At 35.5% G+C, this 27,667-nt stretch overlaps 2 protein-coding genes across 3 annotated transcripts; one reads left to right on the top strand and one right to left on the bottom strand.

Annotated features, from left to right (window-relative positions):
* The first annotated feature begins 1,935 nt into the window (after nt 1-1,935).
* LOC113338189 (wall-associated receptor kinase 2-like) lies at nt 1,936-4,822 on the top strand. Its single transcript, XM_026583663.1, has 3 exons — nt 1,936-2,883; nt 3,087-3,266; nt 3,436-4,822. Exons 1-3 carry the CDS (start codon nt 1,980-1,982, stop codon nt 4,641-4,643), a joined length of 2,292 nt encoding a protein of 763 aa, XP_026439448.1. The 5' UTR covers nt 1,936-1,979; the 3' UTR covers nt 4,644-4,822.
* Nucleotides 4,823-10,712: 5,890 nt separating this feature from the next.
* LOC113338170 (probable LRR receptor-like serine/threonine-protein kinase At1g05700) lies at nt 10,713-13,815 on the bottom strand. 2 transcript variants are annotated; one of them, XM_026583656.1, is made up of 8 exons: nt 13,677-13,815; nt 12,993-13,557; nt 12,408-12,898; nt 12,180-12,315; nt 11,563-11,631; nt 11,402-11,473; nt 11,238-11,309; nt 10,713-11,145 (listed from the first exon to the last, which is right to left on the bottom strand). In XM_026583656.1, the coding sequence occupies exons 1-8, from the start codon at nt 13,765-13,767 to the stop codon at nt 10,950-10,952; spliced, it is 1,692 nt and encodes a 563-aa protein (XP_026439441.1). In that variant the 5' UTR covers nt 13,768-13,815; the 3' UTR covers nt 10,713-10,949. The 2 variants fall into 2 exon arrangements, with proteins under 2 accessions (XP_026439441.1, XP_026439446.1); XM_026583661.1 differs by having other exon boundaries at nt 10,732-10,949.
* Nucleotides 13,816-27,667: the final 13,852 nt, after the last annotated feature.

Genomic DNA, 27,667 nt, shown 5'->3' with positions numbered 1-27,667 from the left:
AACAGTTATAAGTGTTAAAAAGTTTTGTTACGGTAATATATTACAGACAGTTGTAACAATTATAATCGTTACTAAATTTTCAAGTATCGTTTATAAGCATCACCGGTATCTTAATTTTTCACATTAATTACCAATTTTAAGGGCTTATTGCATGTCAAATAAAAAGTTTACAACCCAAAAGTTAACTAAAAAAATGAAAAAAAAGATAAGTGCCCTTAGGCCGCATAGCTGGATCCTAATTATGGCTTTCAATATATAAATTTTTAAGGGTTTATTGCATGTCAAATAACAAGTTTACAACCCAAAACTTAACTAAAAAAATGAAAAAAAGTTAAGTGCTCTTAGGCCGCATAGCTGGATCCTAATTATGGCTTTCAATATATAAATTTTTCTTTCTCTAACAAATAAAAATCCTAGCTCTCTCCCTGATTTTTTTTTTGAGCAAAAAGGTTAAACTTTTATTAAAGAGAAAAAAGAGATTGTTCATCATATCGAGTTCCTACCACAGAACTCACATTACAATTCATCAGGATATACACCAACTCACTTTACACTGTACTATCAATAATTATTTTCCAGTGTGTTACTAAGTCTTTAAAAGTATATTGTATTTGAACCATCCTTCAGCTGCCCCCATTTATAGATTGCTGCGTTAACTTCATTGATGATTGTTGTTGGGGATCTCGGCCTTTTCCGCTCTCTCCTGATTTTGGTGACCATAGAAAAGCCCCAATACCATACGTTCGCTTAGAGCACCGCCTAAACTATAAGACAGCCCTGTTTCCGCTTATAAGTAAAAGATGACCACCCTTATAATATTCGTTACAGATGCATGGTTTTAAATCTAAGCTGGAATTTCGTACTAGGAAAGTATTTGAGATGAACAAAAAAATTGTTGGTGAACTAGATTTTAGAAGGGTCATTTGGTATCTCTGACTATAGTTTGCATTTTTGAATCCTTCAAGTGAAAAGCAACGTGGAAACCCTTAGGACAAATTTGAGAAATTTCCACACAATTTAAGCATCGACATCAAGACTGTTGTAGTCTACTACTTGGCTTCTTATTTTCCATGTTTATAGAATACAGAGCTGAAGATGGACCTGTCTGAGAGTACTGTATTTGACATTTGGGTCGCTTCGGTACTGAATAATGGATTTTTGCAGTTTTTGTTGACCATTCAATTTTCTTTTTTTCCATGTAATATTTGTCTAAACAACTTGACACAAAACAACAGGCAATCAACACCACTTGATGTTCAATAAAAACTTCTTGAAAGAGAATAACTGATTGATCCAATCCATCACCACTTGATTTTTAAAAAGAACTGATTATTTTTGCTCCAATAATTATTTTTGCTTTGAAAGGCTAGGAAGTCAATGGTTGTCTGGTGTTGCACAAATTTTAAACCAAAAACCCCGAATTTCCCCGAATTATTCAACAAAAATATAATTCAACGCTGATATTGGTATAATTGGTATACCAATCAATGCTTGATCGTGCTTCTCCACAATCACGATCATTACAGGAGGCGTTACCACATGGTAAGTTAATACACCATTCATCAGCATGACTGCTTTCCTATCCAAAATAAATAAATAAATAAATATAACATGACTGCTATGGGGTTACCAAATCCCTATAAGCAAAACAGTTCTAACCGCTGGATCCACTGGATTGGTAACTACTCCCTATAAAATCTTGTAACCCCTTTTAGTAGCAACAAGTCAAACTTCAATCGCACCCAAACTCTTACTTCTGATGTGAAACAGATATGGTGCAAGTTGGTTGAAGAATAATTTTGAAAGCTCAGATATGTTTCTAAAAATGTTTGGTACGTCATGGATTTTCTCAAAGTCAATGTGAATGCCTTTGAGGTGTACATCCAGAAAGCTAATACTAATTAAGATGTGTATATCTATCTCTGAATCTTCATAACTAGCTAGCAAAAATAATTAGCCATTAGCAAACTAAAAAAATCATGTTCATCCATCGAATCCTCATAATCCAGTTTTCTTTCTGTTTAATGTTTTCAACATCTCTTGATGCATTTGGGGGGGCAAAACCAGGGTGCCCAGACAAATGTGGTAACATAACCATACCTTATCCTTTTGGTATAACTAGTGAAGGAGGAGAAGGAGGATGCTCGATCCCTGACGTTGGCTACGGTTATAGCGTTAACTGTAATTCTTCTTACGATCCTCCTAAACCATTTATCGGCACAGGTAACCTTCAAATTCTGAGTATATCTGAAACTGAAATTCGTGTTGGGAACAGGATAGGTAAAATATGTTTCGATGAAAATGGCGCTGTGGTGCTTAACAATACGATAGTCTCCATAAACCTGCGGAACAGCCCTTTTACATTCTCAAACACAAAAAACAAGTTTATGCTGATCGGTTGTTTGGCCGTGGCGGTATATCGGGGGAACGATAAAGAAGATAGGGACTACTTTAGCACGTGCATATCATCATGTCATAGTAGGGAAAGTTTGGTTGAAGGGTCTTGTGGTGGGAATGGGTGTTGCCAAAACACCGTTCCAAAGGGGATCAAAAATCATAAGACAGTAATTGTATCGACGTTGAATGATAGTAATACGAACTTTTTGTCCTACAGCCCGTGCAGTTACGCATTCATGGGCGAGTATGAGCAGTTCAGCAACTTTGCTGCATCAGATCTTCTATCCGTACCTGAAGAAATAGATATCCCCGTTGTTCTTGATTGGGCAGTAGGGACTAAGACATGTGAAGAAGCACAAAAATATCCAACCAGCTATGCATGCCATGGAAACAGTCGCTGTAAAAATTCAGACAACAATCCGGGGTATCACTGCACTTGCTTTGAAGGTTATGAGGGGAATCCTTATATCACTCCCGGATGCATAGGTACGTGTAATCTATCCTGAAAACAAAAACGGTGATTTGATCGCTCGGGCTGTATTCCTAATTCCATATTGGAATTTCTATCATATCTAACTGTAATTAATTCTGACAAAAGTACTAATAATTTGTTACTGTTTTCTAAGGAATGCAATTTTGCGTAAGAGCTAACAACGTTTGTGTTCTTTAACGTAACTGACACTAAACAGACATAAACGAGTGCGAGGATGGAAAAAACAATCCCTGTGAAGGTATCTGCATCAATACCAATGGGAGCTTCAATTGTACTTGTCCAGCGGGCAGTCAAGGAGATGGGAGGAAAGACGGGAGAGGTTGCACTCCCAATATTGTTAAGAAGGAACAGTTTCCAATTCTACAAGTTACTCTTGGTAAAGTTTTTCCCTGTTAATTACATATTATTAGTACCGGAACTCGACATAGTTTTTCTTTGTTTCTTGCTTCAATATATTCTTCCGCATTCAGTTTTATATTTCGCAATAAGGCACTCACTCTATTAAGGTAAAGTACTTATTACGAACTCCTACTCACTTTATGCAGGTATAGGTTTAGGGATTTTGTTTCTAATCATTGCAAGTTCCTGGATATACTTGATCATAAGGAAAAGAAAGCTGATAGAAATGAAAGAGAAATTTTTCCAACAAAATGGTGGGTTGCTATTACAACAACAACTATCGTCAAATGAAGGTGGTGCAGAGAACTCAAAAATCTTTACCGCGGAAGAGCTCAAATTAGCAACCAACAATTATGATGAGAGTTTAGTCGTTGGACGAGGAGGTTATGGAACCGTTTACAAGGGAACCTTGTCGGATAATCGTTTAGTTGCTATAAAGAAGTCTAAAATAGTTGATCAGTGTCAAATTGAGCAGTTTATAAATGAAGTAGTTATTTTAACTCAGGTTAACCATCGAAACGTCGTGAGGCTCTTGGGGTGTTGTTTAGAGACTGAAGTTCCCTTGCTTGTTTATGAATACATTTCCAATGGCACCCTCTTCCAACATATTCATCCTAGCCGCGGGGAGCCTTCCATTTCCTGGGCAAACCGTTTGAGGATTGCTATTGAAACTGCCGGTGCACTTACTTATTTACATTCTGCAGCTTCAATACCCATCATTCATAGAGATGTCAAGTCTGCCAACATACTTTTAGATGAAAATTACACCGCAAAAGTAGCAGACTTTGGAGCGTCCAGGTTAATTCCTTTGGACCAAACCGAATTATCCACACTAGTACTGGGGACTTTAGGATATCTGGATCCAGAATACTTCAACACAAGCCAACTGACAGAGAAGAGTGATGTTTATAGCTTTGGCGTAGTTCTTGTAGAACTCTTGACGGCAGAAATGCCCATTTCTCATGGTAGATCGGAAAAGCAAAGAAGTCTTGCTCCATACTTCATTTCGGCAATGGAAGGAAATAAATTGCCCCAACTTCTTGATGCTGGAGTATGCAACGAGGGGACACCAAAACAAGTCAGTGCAGTTGCAGAGCTTGCAAAAAGTTGCCTTAGCTTGACGGGTGAAGATAGACCAACAATGAGACAAGTAACAACAGAACTGGAAAAAGTTAGAGATGCAGAGCATTTATCTTGGTCAATTCAACCAAACCACGAAAAGAAATCGAGCTTACAGTTTGAAACAAGTGACCTCTATAGTGTTCCATTAACCGGCTCATCAGCAGCTGGTGACTCTGGGCAATATAGTTCGAATACAGATACCATAGTCCAGATGATGAGCATGCCCCGATGATTATGTAGTTTATGTGGATATCTTTCTTCGGGTTTTCTAAGAGAAACTATTCTGTAGGAGTGTGGGTTGCAGTTGCATCTATTTAGTGTGGTTTCCTAAGAAGTCTTGCTTCCTACTGCATTTTACAGGCGTTCAAATGTGTAGTCCATTATTTTCTGTATAGAAGAAAAAAATGTAATGATTGTATCGTGACCTTTTGAATGAAGAATTTTAATTTTCAAGATGATATAATGAGTGCCACTTTGTGTATCCTGGGTTTGACCGGGATGTATCATATTCGTACATTGCTATTTTGACAAGTAAATAGATGCTCTAGCCCTGACCACCCAATTCTCCCATCCCAAAGAAAAACGACTGCATATGTACCATTCAAGAACATTCTGCCTAATTGTTTGATGCAGCTTGGCGCAAAGAATGAAACTGTTGGATCGCTAATCGATGTGTTAATCTGATGGCTCGGATTTCTTGGGACGCGACAGTATATTGTTTCTGCGTCAAATGGTTAGAAGAAGAGAACTTGATTCAACTTATTTTGCGTTCAAGCACTTGCTTGAATTTGGACTTTTGGCAATGCTTTTCAAGCTTAACATCAAACTTGGAGAACCATGACACTTAGCCTTAGTGGGGCAGATTTCCACTTATTCTGAAGTGGTAAAATGGGTTTCACAGTGAGCTAAATAGACTAATTGTTAAAAGTCAAGGCCACGGATTCTAGAACTCTATAGATTTCAATGTGTATTGTACGTACAATATAGACATATATTTGTACAAACTCTTAACCTAGAATTCGAAAACAATTAAAGACTTGCAACAATTGCATAACTTAAGATACAAGACATTCTATGTACAACAGATTCTAGAACATTGCATAATTTAGAGAAGTATAACTCTATTAAGATAATAAGAGTTTAGAGAAGTATAACTCTATTGATTTCAATGTGTATTGTACGTACAATATAGACATATATTTATACAAACTCTTAACCTAGAGTTCAAAAACAATTAAAGACTTGCAACAATTGCATAAATTAAGATACAAGACATTCTATGTACAATTGCATAAATTAAGATACAAGACATTCTATGTACAACAGATTCTAGAACATTGCATAACTTAGAGAAGTATAACTCTATTAAGATAATAAGGGTTTAGAGAAGTATAACTCTATTGATTTCAATGTGTATTGTACGTACAATTTAGACATATATTTATACAAACTCTTAACCTAGAATTCTAAAACAATTAAAGACTTGCAACAATTTCATAACTTAAAATACAAGACACTCTATGTACAACAGATTCTAGAACATTGCATAACTTAGAGAAATATAACTCCATTAAGATAATAAGTGTTTAGAAAAGTATAACTCTATTGATTTCAATGTGTATTGAACGTACAATATAGACATATATTTATACAAACTCTTAACCTAGAATTCTAAAACAATTAAAGACTTGCAACAAGTGCATAACTTAAGATACAAGACATTCTATATACAACAGATTCTAGAACATTGAGAAAACAATAACATAAACAACACGTGATAGATATTGTCCTAACACCATCCCGCAAGCGCAACGGGTCATCTTGAACCGTCAGCTTGAATTTTATAAAAGAAAATTGGTCTTTAGAAAGAGGTTTGGTAAATAAATCTTCCACTTGAACTTTTGAAGAAATGAATCGAACATCCAACTGTTTTGAAGCAACGTGATCATGGACAAAATAATAATTTATTTCTATATGTGCATGAAATATGAGATTAATAGAAAGATAAGTTCCTCCAACATTATCACACCAGAAAACAGGAGGAGATTTGGTGGACACTTGTAATTCTGAAAGAAGAGATTGAATCCACATGATCTCAGCAGTAGCAATCACAAGGCCACGATAATCATCCTCAATACTGGAATGAGACATTGTTTACTGTTTATGAGCACTCCAGGAAATAACTAATATTACCACCCAAGAAGATATAATAGCCACTGGTAGAGAGTTGATTATCTAAGAGCCAGCCCAATCAGAATCTGTATAAGCAGTGAATGATAAATGTGTATTGGTTGCTGGTTTCATAAGAATGTCAAACATAGAAGTATGTTTTAGATAACACAATATACGTTTAATTAAACTCCAGTGATTGTCAGTTGGGTTATGCATGAACTGACAGACCTTATTGACATCATAGGATGAATCAGGACGAGTAAATGTTAGATATTATAAAGCACCAATAATGTTTCTGTATTTTATAGAATCAAGAGAAAAGTGCTACGATCAGATGACATATATCCAGTTGTACTGAGTGGAGGTTGGATTGGTTTTGCACCATCCATTTTTACTCGAACAAGAAGATCATGAACATGTCTTCTTTGTATAAGAAATAATCCTGAAGAAGTACGCATTGCTTCAATTCTTAGAAAATAAGATAGAGAACCAAGGTCTTTAATCCAAACTTATTTTTATAAAGAAGTATGCGTTGCTTCAATACCTGTTGTACTGGAACCAGTAAGAATAATATCGTCGAAATAAACTAGTAAGAGAACAATACCAGTGTCATCAAGTCGGAGAAATAGAGATGAATCACACTTAGAAGTAACAAACCCATTTTTCAATAAGAAATTACCAAGTCTATGGTACCACGCACGTGGGGCTTGTTTCATGCTGTAGAGAGAGCGGTGTAGTTTAGACACATATGTAGGAAAATTCTGACCAATATATCCTAGGGATTGTTTCATGTGAACTCCCTCTTCAAGATTTCAGTGTAAAAAAGAATTTTCAACATCAAACTGATTAATAGACCAATTATTAGAAAGTGCTAGTGTAAGAATAATAAGTATAGTACAAGGTTTGACAACCAAACTATAAGTTTCACCATAATCAAAAACTTATTGTTGATTGTATCCTTAAGATTCTAAACGAGCTTTATAACGCTCAATAGTGCCATCATCTTTACGTTTGGTACGAAAAAACCACTTACATCCAATTAATAAGATCCATGGAAGGATGATAGGTACCAAAGTCCACTACCATTTTGAAGCAATGCATTGTATTCAGTATCTGATGCCTTAAGTAAATTTGGACATGCCCGAGCTTGTGAATAACAAGTTGGTTCAAAATCATCCACTAGTGCATATTTAGAATTCGGTTTGTAAATCCCATCCTTAGATCTAGTAATCATAGGATGACTGGAAGAAATTGAAGTGATACATGAATCAGTTTCTACTTGTACACATGAACAAGTATTAGAAGAAACATTAACATCTTGAGTAGAAGAAGGTGGTGAAGTATCTATTGAAGTTGTAACAGGAGGTAGTTCAGATTGAGAGCTTAATAAGGATTACTCCTAAGGTACTTGGTAATGAACAACTGGTGGATGAAGTTGTGTATCAGTAGTAGAAGATGGTTATTGCGGCATAATATTATGATAAGAACATATAAAAATGTAAAAAATATTTAGTGAAGTAGGTATTACCTAATCAGTGGATGTCAGAGATGGTGTTGACGACGCAGCAAAAGGAAAGACAATCTCATTGAAAAAAACATGGCGACTGATATAGATATGACAAGTAGGAATACGAAGACATTTGTATCCTTTATGTGAGTGATTATATCCTATGAAGACACAAGGCTAAGATAATTGTTCCATTTTATGAGATCGATATGGGAGAAGGTGAGGATAGCATAAACACCCAAAAACACGCAATGAATTGTAATCAGGTAACGTACGTACCAAATAGAGCCTCATAAGGAGATGTGTTTAGAAGAGCAGAAGGTGGAACACAGTTCATTAACTAACATGTTGTAAAGAATGCATCACACCAGTAAGACGAAGGAACAAAAGCCATGGATAATGAAGTAATAAGACCAATTTCACGAATGTGACGATGTCGTCATTCAATTAAACCATTATGTTCAGATATATGTGGCCATGAGAATCAATGAAAAATACCATGTTATTGAAGGTAAGGAGTAAGCTTACGATATTCAGCAGCATTATCTGATAAAAAAATATTTTTCTTTTTAAAGTTATTCTCAACATGTTTTTGAAAAACAAGAAAGATAGAGAAAACATCTGATTTGTGAGACATAGAAAACATCCAAGTAAAGCGACTATGTGTATCAATGAAATAACATAGTATCGATAGCCTTTATTAGAAAAAACATGAGAAGGATCCCAGACATCAGAAACAATCAAGTTCAAATGATTCAAATATTGAGTTGTACTAGAAGGAAAAGATAATTTGTGACATTCATGTTCATGACAAGAAAAGCAAAAACTTATAGTATTACTAATACGGAGAGAAAACTTAGAAATAACATGACGCACAGTACGCATCATAGGATGACCTAATCTAAAGTGCCAATTGTGGAGACTGGTATATTCACCAACACAGGATGTTGGAGAGACTGAAGAAGTATCAATTTCATAGAGACCACCTTCCTAAGGCCGCGTAGAAGAACATTCCTCATACCTCGATCCTTCACAAGAAAAAAATCAGGATAAAATTTAAATAAGACATTGTTATCAGTTGTGAGTCGAGATACATATAACAAATTGTGTGAAATTTGAGGAGTATCAATAGTGTTGTGAAGATGTAACTTATGATCAGAAGTTCCTAGAATAGAAGAACCAACATGAGAAATTGAAATATTAGTACCATTACCCAATCTGACTTGATCAGGACCCCTGTATTCTGAGGAAAGATGTAGTCTAGAGAGATCATTGGTGATATGATTAGTTAATGCACTGTCAGGAAACCAAGGAGCCGTAGAAGTTGATCTTCGTTATTGAGTAATATAGGCACGAAAAGCAGAAGAAAACTGAGAAGATGAAGAGGGTGGATGTCGAGTGGTTTGTGGGAGGAAAATGCGATCAAAACATTTCCAATAGAGATGAGAAGGATGACCAGCTTTATCACACAGTTGACAAAGTTTTAAGTGACGAGTACCACTAGTATGTTGTCCATTACAATTCGTTTGTTGAGAACCATAGTTTGACAAGATCTTGCAGAAGATGCAACATTAGCTACAAGTTGAGAGTTCAAGGATTTGTTATTTTGTTCCACACGTAGCTCAAGGGTAAGAAAACATGTAATAAAATCTTCAAGATTCATAGTTCCCATTGAAGTTGTAAGACATGTTACTATGGATCACAGGATGAGTCCAAACCAGCCAGAATACAATGACGTAATTCAGTGTTGGTGATTGTAGTATCATCAGCAGCAAGATTGTCAACAATATCAGTAGCATGACCTATGTAATCTCTCATAGAAAGAGATCTTTTCTTAAAAGCACAGAGTTCAAATTGTAGATGACGAATATGCACATCATATTTGGAAGCATATAAGGATTCAAGAGAAGACCAAACTACATGTGAGGTGGTGAGACGATGAACTTTTCGTAGAACAGTATGAGTTAGAGAAGAGAAAATCCAACCGAGAAGGATTCTATCTTGTTTCATCCAAGGAGCATAGTCAGGATTAGGGTTTAAGTATTTTCAAAAGTAGCAGGAGGACAAGGGTTTTCACCATTAACAAAGCCATCAAGATCATAACATTGAATATAATGTAAGAATTGAGCACGCCAAAGAGGATAATTCATTTCATCAAGTTTGACAGTGATAATGTGATGAGATTGAGAAAAAACAGATGAAGCCAGCATAGATTTAGAAGAATTGAGAACAATTGAAACCATAGAAATTGTGGAAGATGTGGAAGACATAGAGAGTGGAACAAGGATAATGCTAAGTCAAGTTTAGGTATAGAGAAACATAGAAGAGATAAGAAGGGTTTAGAGAATTATAACTCAATTGATTTCAATGTGTATTGCATGTGATGTTTCAGCTAGATGCCAAATATGTGGCTAATGATCGATGTCGATGGAGACTTGTCAGGATTATCATGGAATAAGCACCCTATTATCTTAGATGCTCGAGTTATTTTAAGTTCATTTGCAAGTTGGTAATGCATTTTTGTTAGTCGTAAATTAATAAACCAGCGACTAAAGAATTTCAGAATGATAAAAGACATTGTATTTATGTCTACTAATTGATCAAGTTTATTCGCATCACAAAGAAAAAAGGATACAAAATATGATATCATGAAGAACTCCATCCAATTTGTAAATGTAGGTAACAATATGACTTCATAGTAGCACAAGATAAATACATACAACAAAACCACAAACGGAGGAATTTGTAAAAGGGAGTTTATCAATATATGAAATGAACTTCACGCCGCTGCATTATTTAATTTTTAATTTTTTGGTATTTTGAAATATCATGCCGCTGCATCATTGGGGTTGGAATCACCTACAACAAGAAAGCAGAAAACATAATCAGGAGTAATGTTGTTATTGGTTGTGCTAATATTTTAGAACCTTTCCCTTTGTTCGGGGAAGGCACTATTGATTTAGTGTCCGTATCATTGTTGCTTGGGGAAGGAACTTTTGATCCGATATCGCATATTGATGCGTCCATGCACAACAAGTTTGGATTACTAGATGCACTACGCACAAAAAAGTAAAAAAACATTCTTAATAAAAACTTACAGATAAATAAAATGAATCAATTCGAACAAAAAATAAAAAGTATACTTACTTTAACTTCAAAAAGCCGTTGTTATACAGTAATGAAGGTATTGCTCCCGAAAAGTTATTGTCAGCCAGATTTCTACAAGAATCCAAATAATGATTGAAAAAGTTAATATTTGTCGATGGCTAATGCATAGTAGAAAGAAAGTTGAAGAATATTTTTGAACTCACAATACGGTGAGTTCAGGAAACGAGCCAAGAAATCTTGGAATTTCTCCCATCAAACTATTGTTGCGCAAAATTCTGCCAAATATGTGCAAAAAATTTAAGTAAGTTTATATCTAAATTAATAGAGAAAAAAAAATGGTACTTCAAATATTTATATGACTCACATGGTTTTGAGAGCACTCATGTCACTAAAATCTGGTAATGCACCCACTAGTCCAAGGTCATTGAGATACCTGTAAAAGAATCATCACCAAAATTCGAAAGTACTTATAGTTAAATGATATCAGAAGTGTCTGCAAGCAGAGCTGGAGTCGGATGTCTTGTTGCGGAAAGCAAAAGTCTTACTACAAGTGCAAGTTTAATGAGTTTTTGAAGCCTAATTTTTTAATAATTTTAGGCTTGCCAGCCGATTGGGCTGCATATCCAGCCTGTAATTATCAAAAAAGAAAGGATATACAAGACTTATACCACCCTAATTAAACAAAAAGGAATACTGAAAGAAAACAAATATTGCTAACAGGCTACCAACAAATAAAGAAAAAAAAAAGGCTACCAACACTTAACGGGGGTCAAAATAATATTTTCACAAAATTTCTTAACTTCAGTTGACTTCACACTTCACAGGCTCAAAGTTGGATTAAGTCAGCCTAAACAAGCACTTATTGCTTAGCTAGGCCAGCTTACCCAAGTTTATCTTTGGGTTTCACCCTTGTTTCCAATACCGTATCTGGCGCTTAATAGGAAGAAACTAATACAGAATCGTAGAGAAGATTATCCTTACAGTGCTGTAATTCGAGGAGAATCCGTATCAGAATCACAACCAACCCAATCCCAAGTGTACGGCGAAGGTAAACAAGGATCACCGTTCCAATCTTGGAGCTGAATGAAACTCTTTTTCAACACACCCAATGCTTTCACTAATAAATAAAATACAGCTAATTAGTAAATTACTTGATCACATATTAATTTTTTAATCAAAGATTTGTATAAAATTTAGGGAGAGAATTACCGTCATCTGGATTGGTTCCTTCAACTAATGTTTCACCGAAAGTATACCACTCAAGGGCACTGATTAGTGGAGGAAGAGTTGAATCATTTGTCCGTACAAAATCAAGTGAAAATGAAGAGTTGAAAGTAGTCACATTGATCATGTTGACCTCCAATACGCCTCCATAAGGTGGAATCACAGGGTTTTTAGGGAAAATAATAGTGGTATCGAGGTGGTTATTAACTACTATATTAAATGATCGTTTCTGGGTGGAATTTAGTTTAATCACTTCTGAAAAATAGGCTTTGCCGATTATAGGAACTTTACGATTAATAGTGAATGTCATAGAAATATTTTCGGAAGAATTCAAAGGCGTTAAAGCTGTCCTTAATACCGCCTCCGGAGGTTTATCGTCAGTGCCAACATTTATGGATGGAGAATTGCTTCTGACTCTGTTTATAGTACTAATGTTATTTCCAACCCAAATTCGATCCATACTATCTTCAGGGTACCTACATGATCAACCAAGGTTTTATATATTGTCAGTCTGCTTGTAATTGGTTGTGCCATAACCTTTGCAATTTGAATATATGTGCGTGTACATACCTTATAACTGTGGTGCTACCCAAAGCATATCTATCAAGGAAGATCATTGCTTTGTCATCTGGGAAATAACTATAAACATCTGCATCCAAACTTCTTACTTCGAGAGCGCTTATAAATGGGATGTTATTCGGTTTAGTTTGAGCCAGACATACGTTTATATTGGTACCCTTCTTCCATAAAAATACCACTTCTTCATATGTGATACCTTCCATACGTGTTTGTACTTTTGTCCAATGGATCCCATTGAATTGAAGATTGAAAGTAGGCGGGGTTGATTTATTGTCGTAGTTGCCATAATAGAAATTAGCTCGAATGAGAACTCGTTCAGTCGTAGTATTATCTTCTGGTTCCTTATCAGTATCCATCGAATAGCAATTCTTGTTTCGAGTTGGGAATGCTCTAAGACTGCTCATAACACTGGAATCAAAACCAGATTCATCTGCAAGTACATTGACTTTATGAACTTCTCCAGTTTTTATGTAAGGACCATCTCCAACCCATATGATCGAATTGTTGTCAGTACGAGGTTTCAAGGACATAGAGCCACAATCTATGCTCAAGAAAACTGCACATACCACAATAAAATGTTAGAATTCATTGATCAATCAACGTAAGAAACAATATCTTAACGAGTATTACGCTGTTGTTAATTAATAACTAGAGATAATAATGATTAGTAATTACCTTTTGCAAATACCGGTACAAGGACAAGAAAACATGAGAAATATGCAAAGACTAAAAGAAGGAGAAGATTGAGAGGTAAGGAGGTATTCATGTTGTTAATCTTAAGAAACAGATAAGTTAGAGAGGGAGCTTATATAGATATTCCATTTGTATATTTTGGTGTAACTGAAGGTTGAACTTTCAACTTGAATGAACAAGTTGGCACTTTGGTTTTTTTATATTTGCATGACGAAGTTGGTTCCTAAATGGGGCTTACTGCTAATATTTTAGGTTATTTTGTGTTTGACATTCTGAGATAATCAGGTTTTTTGGTTTAAAATTTGTGTACCAACAAACAACCATTGACTTCCTTGCCTATTCAGGAAAAATCATTATTGGGCAAAATAATTATTAGCTCTTTCTTTAAATCAAGTGGTGTTGGATTGGAGTAATCACTCACTGTCAAGAATTTGGATTTCATTGAATTGATCTCCCAGTTTCCAAATTGTCAAGAAGCTTTTGTTCTTGGTGTTACAACATTAATTACAAAGTAGTGTCTACATTTGGAGAGGAAACAAAAAAAATTCATTGTCAACGAAATTAACATAAATCCAGTAGCCAAAGTGTGATATAAGCGACACAAAAATGCCAGTTATTCTTAGATAAAAATGATCAACTGGACAGCTGGTCAATAAGGTGTTCGAGTATAATTAGAAAACTAATTTTTGACATAATTAAGTTGGAAAGTCAGAAAAAAAAAATTAGCTAAGAAACAGATTGCTTTTGCTTTTTATTTCCACGGTGGACAGCTTTTCTGGAGAGCGAGATCCAGCAACCGAACAACCTCAAAAAATTAATTGAGTCCCAGCAAAAGGAAAGAAAAAAAAAAAGAGCCCGAGATAAATCCCATATACAGTATGTTCAATGAAGTGAAGAAAGTAAAAAAAAAAAAACCCGACAGTCATAAAGTCGATGCTTAAACTGTGTGGATATTTACTCGAATTTGTCCAAAAATAATATCTTCACTGCTTTCCAAAAAAACGTTCAATGACTTGAAGAACAACTCATGTATGTCCCATGGGAGCATCAATCCAATAAGAGCATCTCAAACGTTCTATGCGGGGATCTTATTAATATTTTTTTATTAGGGGTGATTCCTATGTGGCTAAAACAAATGGAAATTTTACATTTTATCTCAAGTTTCATCTCCAATGCTAAAGTCTTCTTACCCTAAAATCAATTTTGGAAAGGGCTCATAATTATGGGGAAAAAACATCTTTGAAGTTATCACCCAATAACAATATTTTCTAATTAAAAGAAATCAATTTTGGAATAAAATATTGGTGATGTGTCAATAGACCCAGGATCATGAAGAAGGTGAAGATATGACCTTCTCCTTTACCCCTTCTTAGAGCAATTTCAATAGAGGGTGAAGGTTTTTTTTTATGACACATAGGATTTTAGACCCTTATTTACATTAAATTCACCTCCAACAGTGGGTCCTATTAAATAGGAAGGATGTCAAAATAAATATGAAGGTCTTGGAGAAAGTCTTATTTAGACCTTGGAAATGACCTCCATGTCATCTTTTTAACGATATTTTGAATTTTTATTTTTAAATAATTTTTTCTGAACCAATAAGAAAAAGAGAATCAATTTTATAATTGTCCAGAAACACAAATCCTCAAAATAAGACCCCCACTGTCGAAGATAATCCATGACAAAAGCGTTGCTATTTTTGCCACATAAATATGACCACATAAATAAGGACCTAAATAAAAACTCCACGTAGGATTTTTAGCACCCACTGTTGGAGATGCTCTTATGAGATGGCATCCTTGTCATGATTTTCATTAACCTTGACCTTAACATTGGAGATTAATTTTTGGTTAAAAAGTGTTAAATCTAAGGTGTCGTGTCTTTTTAAAACCTTCACACCTAGCATTGGCGATGCCGTAAGAGTTACATATAAAAACAATGACTACTTTTTAAAAAAATTAATGAAAGGGCAAATACATTGGAAACCGATCGATAGTGCAAACTATAGTAAGAGACTACATATAGAACGACCCTTGCAAAATGATGACGAATGCATGACCAACGCCTATGAGCGTAAAAAGACTTGTTCCTCGCGAATACTTTTCTAGCATGATAAGGTGATGCAGAGAGACAAGTGGTGTGATTGGGTGTGCAGCTAATAAACGTACGGATCCCCGCTGCGTACACAAAATTAGAGACTAAAATAACAATCAATATGTGAATTTGTGTGTTCACATATAGATCATAAGATCATTTCTTATCTTCTTTTCCATCGGTATTTTGCCAAAATGGACTCGACTCAACATGAAGGTTGGCGTCATTAGAAGCTAGGCAAGATGTTTTGGTGAAATGTTTCACACTTGATATTATGGATTCTCATTCAATATAAAGATCCGTATACGGCTATTATTAAAAAATATATTGCAAGATTGTATACCAAAAATACAAGATTGACAGACATTACAATGTCGACATAATATGACAGCTATAGCTTAGAAGGATACAACTGTAGTTACCGCTTTGAATGAGTGAGGGTAGTTGTATCCTTAACATCCTCCCTCAAGTTGAACATGAGTTGTTTAATGTTCAACTTGTTCCTGAGATAAAGAAACCTTTGTACTGACAAACCCTTAGTGAAGATGTCAGCAACTTGGTCTTTAGTCAAGATGAACCATACCAGAAGCTGCTTGTTTGCTACTCTTTCACGCACAAAGTGATAATCAATTTCTATGTGCTTCATACGAGCATGAAAAACTGGATTGGCAGTGAGATATGTAGCCCCTAAATTGTCACACCAGATTGACGGAGCTTTTACTTCAACACCAAGTTCTTTTAGCAAAGATTGAAGCCAGATTATTTCAGAAGTTGCTATGGCTATGCCTCTATATTCTGCTTCAGTGCTCGACTTGGAAACAGTTTTCTGTTTCCTTGCGCTCCAAGATACAAGATTGTTGCCAAAATAGATGCAGTATCCACTAGTGGATCGGCGATCATCGAGACTTCCATCCCAATCAGAGTCAGAGTAGGCATGAAGACTGATATCTGAAGATTTTCGCAAAACCAAACCATGTTGAACTGTGTGTTTGAGATACCTGAGTATGCATTTGATTAGCTCCCAATGCTCGATGTAAGGGTCTTGCATGAACTGGCACACTTTGTTTACTGCGACAGCAATATCAGGCCGAGTGAGATTTAGATACTGCAATGCTCCACAGACACTTCTATAAAGCGTTGGATCCTCAAATCTTTGTGTACCCAATCTGCTGATTTTAGTGTTCACAGCCAAGGGAGTAGCAACTGGTTTTGCAGCATCCATCTTGGTCCGTTTAAGCAGATCAGTGATGTATTTTTGTTGACTCAACAAAACTGAATCTTTTTGCTTAATAACTTCTATCCCCAGGAAGTAGCTGAGGTCACCTAAATCTTTGATTGCAAAAACAGAATTCAGAGCAGATATTAGGTTTGTAATAAGAGAATAATTGGAACCTGTGATGATAATGTCATCAACATATATTAAGACATAAATTATTCCATTTGAATTCTTCTTGATAAATACTGAATTGTCTGCAACATATCCTTTGAAACCCAGCTCAACTAGGTACGTGCTAAGCCTTGAAAACCAAGTGCGTGGAGCTTGCTTGAGGCCGTAAATTGACTTGTTCAACTTGCAAACGTGAGTTGGAAAGTCAGGATGAATATAACCAACTGGTTGCTTCATATAAACATCTTATGTCAGAACACCATGCAGGAAAGCATTCTGAACATCTAATTGTCGCAAGGACCAACCATTTGCCACAACAATGGACAAGAAAAGTCTGATAGTGCTTGGTTTAATCACATGACTGAAGGTTTCATCATAATCAAAACCTATCTTTGATTGAAGCCTTTAGCTACTAGTCGAGCTTTTGGTCCGTCAATTGTACCATCTTCTTTCTGTTTAACCTTAACAACCCATTTCGAGCCAATCAAATTCATCCATGGTTCATGTGGTACGTATCTCTACGTACCATTACGAATATGAGCATTAATCTCATCATCCATGGGAGGTATCCATATTGGATTTTTCGATGCTTTTGTATAAGACGATGGAGTGGTGAGTGATGTCTCTGCAAGTGGATACTTTGTTGCTGTAAGACAAAGCTTGTTGACTGGTTTTTTGATACCATGTCTAGCTCTAGTGATCATATGATGTTGTATAGGTGGTCTAGGTGGAGCTGGTGGAGCTAATGGAGCCGACTGCAACATAGATGGTTGTGGTGCTGCTGAAGTGGTTGTCTCTGCAGAAGGGATTGTTGTAGTAGATTCTGGTGCTGCTTTTTTTAAAGTTGGATGCACATTATCCATATTTGGAGATAGAGGTGGTGACTGCAAAATATCCATACCAGGCGACATTGGTGGAATATGTGACAGAGGAGAGGATGGTTGAGAAACAATATTCTCATGAGATGAATTTGAAAAAGTAGGTGATGCAAATATTTTTATGGATGGCCTGGAAATGGGTTTAGTGATACATACATGTTGCTTGGCAGCAAATGGGAAGCTTGTTTCGACGAACTTGACGTGTCGAGAGATATACAACCTTCCTGTAGGTACATGTAAACATATATATCCTTTGTGCACGCCACTGTAACCAATGAATACACACGGTAATGATCTTGGTTCAAGCTTATTAGAGACATATGGGCGAAGGCATGGGTAACATAGACAACCAAAAACCTTTAGAAAGGAGCAGTCAGGTTTTTTGTTGTATAGGAGTTGGAGTGGAGATTTAGCTTCATGTTGGGATGCAGGTAGTCTGTTAATAAGATAACATTCAGTTGAGAAAGCTTCTACCCAGTATATTTTTGGCATGGAGGCATGAAGCAAGAGAGCTAATCCGGAATCAGTGATATGTCTAATGCGTCTTTCAGCAATGCCATTTTGGGCAGATGTGTGAGGACACGAAAATCTATGTATAACACCAGAATTATTAAGGAAAGAAGTAAACTTCTTAAACTCTCCACCATTGTCAGATTGAAAAACCTTGAGTTTATGATCTTTTTGATTTTCTATCAGCTTTTTGAATTGAATAAAGATGGGAAAGGAATCTGATTTTCTAACTAGTGGGTAAATCCAAGTATAGTGTGAGTAAAAATCTAGAAGAAGAAGATAATATCTAAAACCATCTTTTGAAACATGTGGTGAAACCCATAAATCAGCAATAATGAAACTCAACGGGTCATCAATAATTGTACTACTAGTAGGAAATGGAAGTTTATGACTCTTGCTCATATGACAAGAGTGACAACAATCAAACTTCTTATTTGAAACAGGAAGGGAAAGATTTTTAATCATCCTAAAAACAGTGTGAAGCATTGGGTGACCCAATCTTTGATGCCATAAAGGGACTGTATTGGATAGTAGCAGCTGGTGTTTTATGTTGAATCTCTCGAACATCATCAAAGACATAGAGCCCATTCTTAAGTCTGCCTTGCAATAGGGTTGTCCCTGACTGGATTTCCTTCACAACAAAAGAAGTTGAATAGAATTCAAAGAAAGCGTAATCATCTTTGCAGAATTTAGAGACCGAAAGTAAGTTGGTCTTTATTTGAGGGACATGGAGAATATTGTTTAACTGAAAGGATCTGTTATTATGAGAAAAGGAAGCATTACCAATATTTTCTACATGGAGAGCCTCACCATTTCCTATGCGCACTTGTTCAGTGACATCGTACTCATGCCGAATGTTGAGATTGTTGAGATTTGCAGTCAGGTGATGAGTTGCACATGTACCACCAGGGAGAGCCAAGTATGCAGCTGGCTGTTTGTTGTTGTTTTCCACTTTGTTACAAAACCAGCAGAATCGAGCATCGTGAGTCTTGCGTTTGAAGATTTCACAAGGACCTTCACCTTGATACATGTTTCTAGGATGACGGTTGGATTGATTTTGTGGACGATTTTTTGGATATCTCCTTTGATCTTGCTTCTGAAATGGTATGAGTTTAATGAGGCAGCAACATTGGCTAGCGGTTGTTGCAATACAGCTAACTGTTGTTCAAGATGGATATCAAATGAAAGCAGATGAGCTTGAAAAGTATCCATGTCGATCTTGTCGACAGTGCTTAAGGCTGTGACAATGGAGTCATAAGCCTGATCTAGTCCAGCTAGAATTTTTTCCTGCATATGTTCTTCAAAGAGAGGTTTTCCAGATGCTGCAAGTGCATCAAAAAGTTGCTTAGTTTTCGAGAAATAATCTTGCATTGAGTTGTTACCTTTGCAAAGACTGTGTAGTTGTCTTTTCAGGTTCATTTGATGAGCTTTGGTTTTTTGGTGCATATCTCCTTTGAAGGGCTTCCCATACAGCTTGTGATGTTGACAGACCTGCAACTCGACCTAATGCACCTTCATATAAAGAGGAAAGAATCCACCCTAAGAGTATTTGGTCTTGTTCCTCATATTTTTCATAAGAAAGATTAGGAATTGGTTGTGCACCTTCTTCAGTAGCAGGTATGGTTTTTGCTGGTTTTTCCATTGTACCATCAACAAAACCTTGTAATTTGTAACCTTTGAGAAGAGGTTTGAATTGTGTCACCCATAGGAGATACTTGTTGTCATTGAGTTTGACACTGATCAGATGGTTGATGTGTATTTGATGAAGTGTTGAAGTTTCATCCATGGTGAAAGAAAAGAAGCGTGAGTTTTGGATCTTTAGACTCGATACCAAGCTAGGACAAGATGTTTTGGTGAAATGTTCCACACTTGATATTGTATATTCTCATTCAATATAAAAAGCCGTATACGGCTATTATTACAGAATAAATTGCAAGATTGTATATCAAAAATACAAGATTGACAGACATTAGAACGTCGACATAATATGACAGCTATAGCTTAGAAGGATACAACTGTAGTTACTCCTTTGAATGAGTGAGGATAGCTGTATCATTAACATTAGCAATTAACAAACCAACCCTAGGGGCCATTCAAGCCAACTCTCTAAGCAAAATGAACACATGGTATGCAAAATCTTCCATATATATTTTAGAAAATCCATGAAAAATATCTCATTTTTATGCCATATAATTTTCTCTCCAAAACTACTTACTATATATTTTCTAAATTTTCTCCAATATCCAGGGAGATTAATTTAATCCCAATAAATTTTATTTACTTTTCAAATTTTATGTTTCTAAAAGGAAAAAGAAATTGTTTTAGGTACTTATGAAAATCAACCACCAAAAGTGTGGTGCCCAAAGATCAAATTCAGCAGTCGATGATCAAAAGTTTCAAAAACAAGATTCAAGTTCAAGATTTTTTTTTCAAGAGATTATTTAAGTTGTACACTAAAATTTTCTCCGTGTCCTACCGATCAAAAAAATAAATAAAAATTTTTCTCTGTGTCCAATTTGAGAAGGAGAATTGGAATATAAAGCACATATATTAGAGAGATCGAGGTGATCGTACAATGACTGTGTGTGCACGTGAAGAATATAACAAATATCTAGAAGATATGTATAATCTTTTTTTGGCCGACCGAGCGAAGCGAGGGAGGACCTTATATGACCACTTTTTTTGTAAAATTTAAGTGATCAATCGACACAAAAAGATGGAAATAGTTAGGACCGAAAAACCAAAAATGACCCTCTAAATCATTTTTTTTTCCTTTAGACATTTTCGTAAATAAACCGAAGAGGAAGGGCAATATGTATTAGACATTTTCGTAAATAAACCAAAAAAGAAGGGCCATAGGTATTAGACATTTTTGTAAATAACTCAAAGAGGAATGGTAAATAGATATAAGTGTCAAGTTGTATTATAATTTCTTACCTATCCTATTTTTTAGGGGTATAATTGGCAGCCAAACTTTAATATAACATATCTAAAAACCGGTGCCTTGGAATTTCACAAATTTTATCTCGTTGAAAAGGATATAAAAAGATCTACGTAATGAGTACAAACAACAATATCAAATTTAGAGTTTTTACGAAAAATTCGGAGGTATATATCATTCTAAGTACAATTTTAGAAAATTAGATTTATATCTTATGCAAACCACCAAAAAGGATACATAATATTTTATGTAGCCATATTTTGGTTTATCCATCAACTAATTTTCCGTTATAACTAATAAAACGATGTACTCCCTCCGTTTCAAGAAAAGTGATAATTTCACTTTAGGCACAATTCGCGAAAAATTGAATGCATTATATTACTATTATGCAAACCAACACAAAGGATGCATAACACATCATGTAACCATAGTTTGTTTTATGGATCGACTAATTTTTCGTTTATGGAGAAGTGATACTTTCACATTCCGTTTCAGAAAAAGTGATACTTTCGCCCCAAAAGTATCACCCTTTTCTGAAACGGCGCAAAAGTATCACTTTTTTTGAAACAAAACGAAAGTATCACTTTTTTTGAAACAAAACGAAAGTATCACTTTTTTTTGAAACAAAACGAAAGTATCACTTTTTCCGAAACGGGGCGAAAATAGTCGCAGACAAACCCCATCTTCAGATGCTTCTTCGGTCGGCCCTCTCACCGTGACAACGGTTATACAAGTTTCCTAATGAGTATATACTGTATTAAATATGAATAAATTCTTCTTCTTCTCAGCTATGTAAATAAAATACAAATGTAATTGTAATAATCATCTCATAATTATGAAGATCATATCATTCATCCTTATAGGTTTTTCCGGGGATGTAAGCATTAGGAGATGTAGGCGTTAGTGACGAACCACGTAATATCATTTGTCTTTGGTATGTAGATTTATTATTTTGATTTATTCTTTTACCATTGATTAATATTTATATTGATGATATCTATGTTAATTTTGATCTACGTATCAAAATCTAATATTAAAAATCTGAAAAATCATTGGATTAAGCGTCCCTCCATGTAATGTGGTAGGGTAAGAATAAGCATTTCCTGAAGAAAAAAATGACCTATTTTTAATGGAAAATTTGTTGTTTGGTCCTAAGTACATTAAGTTAGTTATAGTAGGGTCCAACTGGGTTTTAGACTTATCATTAGGTCCATAGTTATTTGAAACTAGCAAAATGACCGGTTTACCCTAGAACTAAACACGTGTGACATCAACCACCTTCTTGCGGTTTCTCTTTCCCGTACAACCACCTTCTTGCGGTTTTTAGACTTCACATTCAGAGATTTTCAAAGAGAAAAAATTTTCTCTTCACACAGAGAATAGAAACCCAAAATTCATTTAGAGAATAGTTTCCCTACAAGAAAAATCATTCAGAGAATAGTTTGCAAACAACGATTCTGATTCACAAGAATAGAGAAAAACCCTAAAACTTATATTCTCTTCCGATAATGGTTAAAACAAGAAAAATCACAAGAACAATCCAAGAAGAAGAAACAATAATGGATGATAGCACTGCTCCTAGAACATCAGAAGACGATTCAAGAATTTCAAGACGAAAATCAAAGAGGAAAAAGAGTAAAAAGGTTGAAACACCGAAATCGAAGAAAAAAACTTCAAAAAGTTCATCGGACGATGAATCTCCAGATGTACTAAAAAGAAAATGAAGAAAACCGAGTAACAACGCACCAATTCAGAAAAAATGTGCTATTTCTAACACTTTCAGTATATTTTTTGTGTTTTTGGGACATAGATCCACAAGTACATATTTGAAGTACTGATTAAAAATTTATGAAAACCTATCAGAGTTTACATGCAACTTCTACTTTGTGTTTCTAGCACTTAGAATTGGCAGTACATAACTATAAAACTGTAGAATAAGAATCAAAAGTGATATGCAATGTGTTTCATTTTATTTCTGATACATAGAGACACCAGTACATATATCAAATACTGAGGTTTTTTCTTTGTTAGGTTTTTTTTTGGCAGTACATAAATCCAGTAGTGAATGGGTAACATTGTTTATGTGTCTATTTACCACTGTTTGTGTTTCTGGCACATAATTGGCAGTACATAACTAAAAACTGAGACATTGTAGTGTTTATGTACTCTAAATTCATCAGTTTCTTTGTTTATGTGATAATGATCTTTGGATATGAAGTACATAAGGCCAATAGTGATTGATTGTGTTTCTGAGATGATGAATTTGTAGTCCATAAATGTTATACTGAAATAAAACCAATTAAATTTTGCAGGTAAGGTTGTGCCAAAATCTATTAGGAAGTTGTATAGGTCTGGTTTCACAGCATTACATAGCCTGGTTTCTAGAATGAAGGCGAGTACATATACTTTCAGTGAAGCCACATTGGAAAAGATAGCCGAATCTTCTTATGGACAGATGTTTTTGATGTTCTGGCACACTAAGTACTCAGAAAGTCATTGGGAAAAGTTGGAAGGTGCAGTGAAAAAGTACTTGAAGTGTTACAAAAGGGGTCGAGTCAAGAATGAGCTCACATTTGAGTTTGTTAGAAGAGGTGAAACACACATTATCACGTCGACACCAGAAAAAATGGGTGTAATGTTTGGAATGCCAAGAATTGCAGGAAGAAGAACTGATGACACCTTTTTGATGGGAGGTGGTGGATGGAGGCAGAAACCATTCTACATTACACAGTTTGGTGATAGCAATACGGTTACAAGACCAATGCTACAAGATGCTGCTCAAGCGTACTGGAATCAAGAATTCTAAATTTGAAGGTGGCGAAGACAGTGATGATGACAATGATGAACAAGTACCCGATAGTGAAGATGATGAAGATATGGAGTACAGGATATCAAGAGTAGAAACTGAACAAACAATTGAAGATGTGGTTAAGCTATTATGTCCGTTTATGTGTATTACTTTGTTTTTTACACAAAAGATGCTCATAAACTCAAAGAAAAGTACTTTGGTTTAGTTGATGATCTTGAGAAGTCAAAGAATGTATCTTGGCATGACCTGATACATAGTTTCTTAGAGAAGAAAATCAATCAGAACTACAACACTCCCGAGGACATCACTGGTTGTGTCGTATATTTGTTGGTATCGATCATCTAGTACAAGATTTTTTTTTCCAAGTACATATTTACTCTACTGTCATTTAAGTTTCTGTATTTGGTTCTATTGATGTTATTTTTTCATAGTTGTTGTATGCAGATATACTCACTTGTTGAAACCAGTGACGTTACCAGATGATTGATACCTTCCAAGAGCGGCAAGGTGGAACATCAAAGAAATATACGTTGAGTTTCTAAAGGATATGGAGGCTTCGCAATACACAGTAAGTCCCTAAGAAAAACAATACATATTACTAGGATAAGTTTTATTTCATTATGCTTCTTGTAGTTTTGGTTTAGGAAACAATGATGCACCAGTATATATCTAAAAAACTGATTAAAGTTGATGAATTTAAGTATAATTATTTATGTTTTCATAAATAATTATACTTAAATGATTTTTTTTAGGTAGGACACTATCAGAAAAACAGTTTTCTGATTGACCAAAATGATTGTGTGTGTGTCATATGCACTATTTATTTAAGTACATATATGTTATACTGATACAAAAACTGGTTATATGTGTGTGTTATATGTACTTTTCCAGTTCTCTAAAGAATTTAAGGATGAATATACTATGTATGAAAAAGAAATGTTGAATGAAATTGCTCAAAGGCTTCCAGTTGAAGACGTGCCATTGACAGTAGATTGGGAAGAAAAGTTCGAGGATTTGGAAGTAAAGAATGAAGATTTGAGGCTGACAATTGCAGAAAAATGGTGTGAGTTACAGAGCAGGAAAGAGGACGGCATCCCCATTGATTTGAGTATCCTAGAAGAGCTTTTGAATGATATATATCACAGAGCTTACCCACCTCCACAACCAAACTCGGGAGAATACGAATCTAGCAGTAGCTCTGAAGAATGGAATGATGATTTGGATGACACCGTTCCATCAGCAACTACTCCCTTGGTAACAGAGGATGAACAGGAAATTCCAGATGATACCCAAGAAAAGTCGAATGAACAGGGAAATGCTACTCCAACAATGTCTGTTATGGGGGGCTCTGAAGAAAATCTCACACAGTTCGATATTGAAGTTTCACACTTTAAAATTTGGGCTAGATCTGATTTGGAGCAAAAGGTGAAAGAGCTGCAAGAGGAAAAGAGCATGCCAGAACCATCACAGGTAAGTTATATTCTTTCTAGTATTAGTTTAGTTTGTAAAAAACAAAAATTTGTCAGTACATATCTACTATACTGAAAAAACATACAAGTACATATCTGCAATACTGATTAAAAACATATCACCTTATGTTGAATAACAGACTGAAAAGGCTGAACTTCAACAAACAGCAGCGACACAAGTTCTGGGTAATATTGAAGTGGAAATTGGTTCTCTTAGAGATATACAGGTGAGCGAATTGAACGTTACACTAGTTAGTTCAATTTTATACTTTGTCATCCTATAAAATAATACGGTTTGGCATTGCACTTATGTAGGGTGCATCGCTTGAAGAAATGTTGCCGAATATGTAGTTTATGCTTTTGGTTTGTGAGCTGCCGAGTCTCAAAGAACTGCATACCGTGCCGATGGAGAAACTGATTTACCTGGCCATCCATGGGAAGGGTATTTATACCGATGAGTACTCAAAATATCTACAGGCTGAAATTATGGGAGATCCTTATCCATCCTTAGGAATTCTTAGTCTGGAGTACCCGTCCACTGGTAGTTTACCAAGCTTGGAAAAAATGGAATCTTCTCAAATCTTCGACAAATTTTATGCTAAAGATCTGGATCCTCCATCACAAGTTTCAAGACCAACTTTTGACTTGGGTTTAGGACCAAGTGATCAAAATGGAGAAGAGGTGCAGCAGCCTGCAATTGATCTAGGTGCACCTGATCCACCTCAAATCCATCTTGCAGCTGTGCCTGCGCATAATGAAGCTCCAGTTGTTAGAGGAGCATCAGAATAAGCTCAAACGGATCCCTCGGATGATCAAGCTCAAATCGATACTGCACCTACACTTAATGAAGCCTCTGCAATTGTTTTAGCTGCAGCTGAACAAGCTCGTTTGAAAGATGATCTTCAGCAACCTGAACAAGAAGTATGAACATGTTATAAACCTAGTACATATATCCTTCGAATACATATAACCAGCAGTACGTATATCAATTTTTGGTCAAATAGTTCATAGTCTGATTTGTTTCAAATGCAGGGAACAAGGAAACCTTGGGATCCCATTCCATTCAATGAAGTAGAAAGGAAGAAGAAAATGAAGAATGACAGAAAGCAACAGCCTACTAAACAATTAAAGAGTCTTGTAAGTACCTAAATCTACTTTTGTTTAATGAATTTATGTTTTTTTTTTAATGATGCTTTTATCATATGTACTAATGTTGCCGATTCTCAAACAGAAGTATCCAGTTTTAGATGCTGAAAAGGCAGAGGAAGCTCGACTGAAGAAGAATATGAGCGCCGAAAATCTAATGCATATGCTGAGACTCTTCAACTTCTTTCTGAGCTACAGAAGGTAATTATAATTACCAAAAAAGTGAAAAGTAACAGCTTTATCAATACTTAATGGACCACTTATGTTACATATGTTCAGTAACATGGGAAAACCCAACAGTACATATGTTATGTACTCAGTGAAACTAAAAGTACATAACTTTTGTACTGAAAAGAATCCGACAGTACATATGTTCTATTATGTTCATTTTTTTTTGCTTTTTTAGTCTCTCATTTGTTTTTTTTACGTTTATGGTATATTGAAGGATAACGAACCTGGAGTTAGTCAAACATCAGAGGAAGATGACGTAACACTTTCCAAGAGACTCGAAGATAGGCTGGCCACAAAAAGTAATGAATTCAAACCAATAGTGAAGTCGACTACATCAGTCATGGACAAGGAGAAGAAAAAGTCGACTATCTCAGCCAATTACTCGGAGCCACCCGCAGAAAAGAGTTGATCCTGAGTTTGCTAGTGGCAAAGGACTGTCGGGACCTAAAAGGCGAAAAACAAAGTCCAGAACTAAAATCCCAGTTGAAAAAGATTGCCCAACAGAGAA

Source organism: Papaver somniferum, chromosome 1 (genome assembly GCF_003573695.1).
Source record: "Papaver somniferum cultivar HN1 chromosome 1, ASM357369v1, whole genome shotgun sequence".
Taxonomy (NCBI): Eukaryota; Viridiplantae; Streptophyta; class Magnoliopsida; order Ranunculales; family Papaveraceae; genus Papaver; species Papaver somniferum.
The sequence above is the reverse complement of the archived record's forward strand: the minus strand, read 5'-3'. Positions and strand labels throughout refer to the sequence as shown.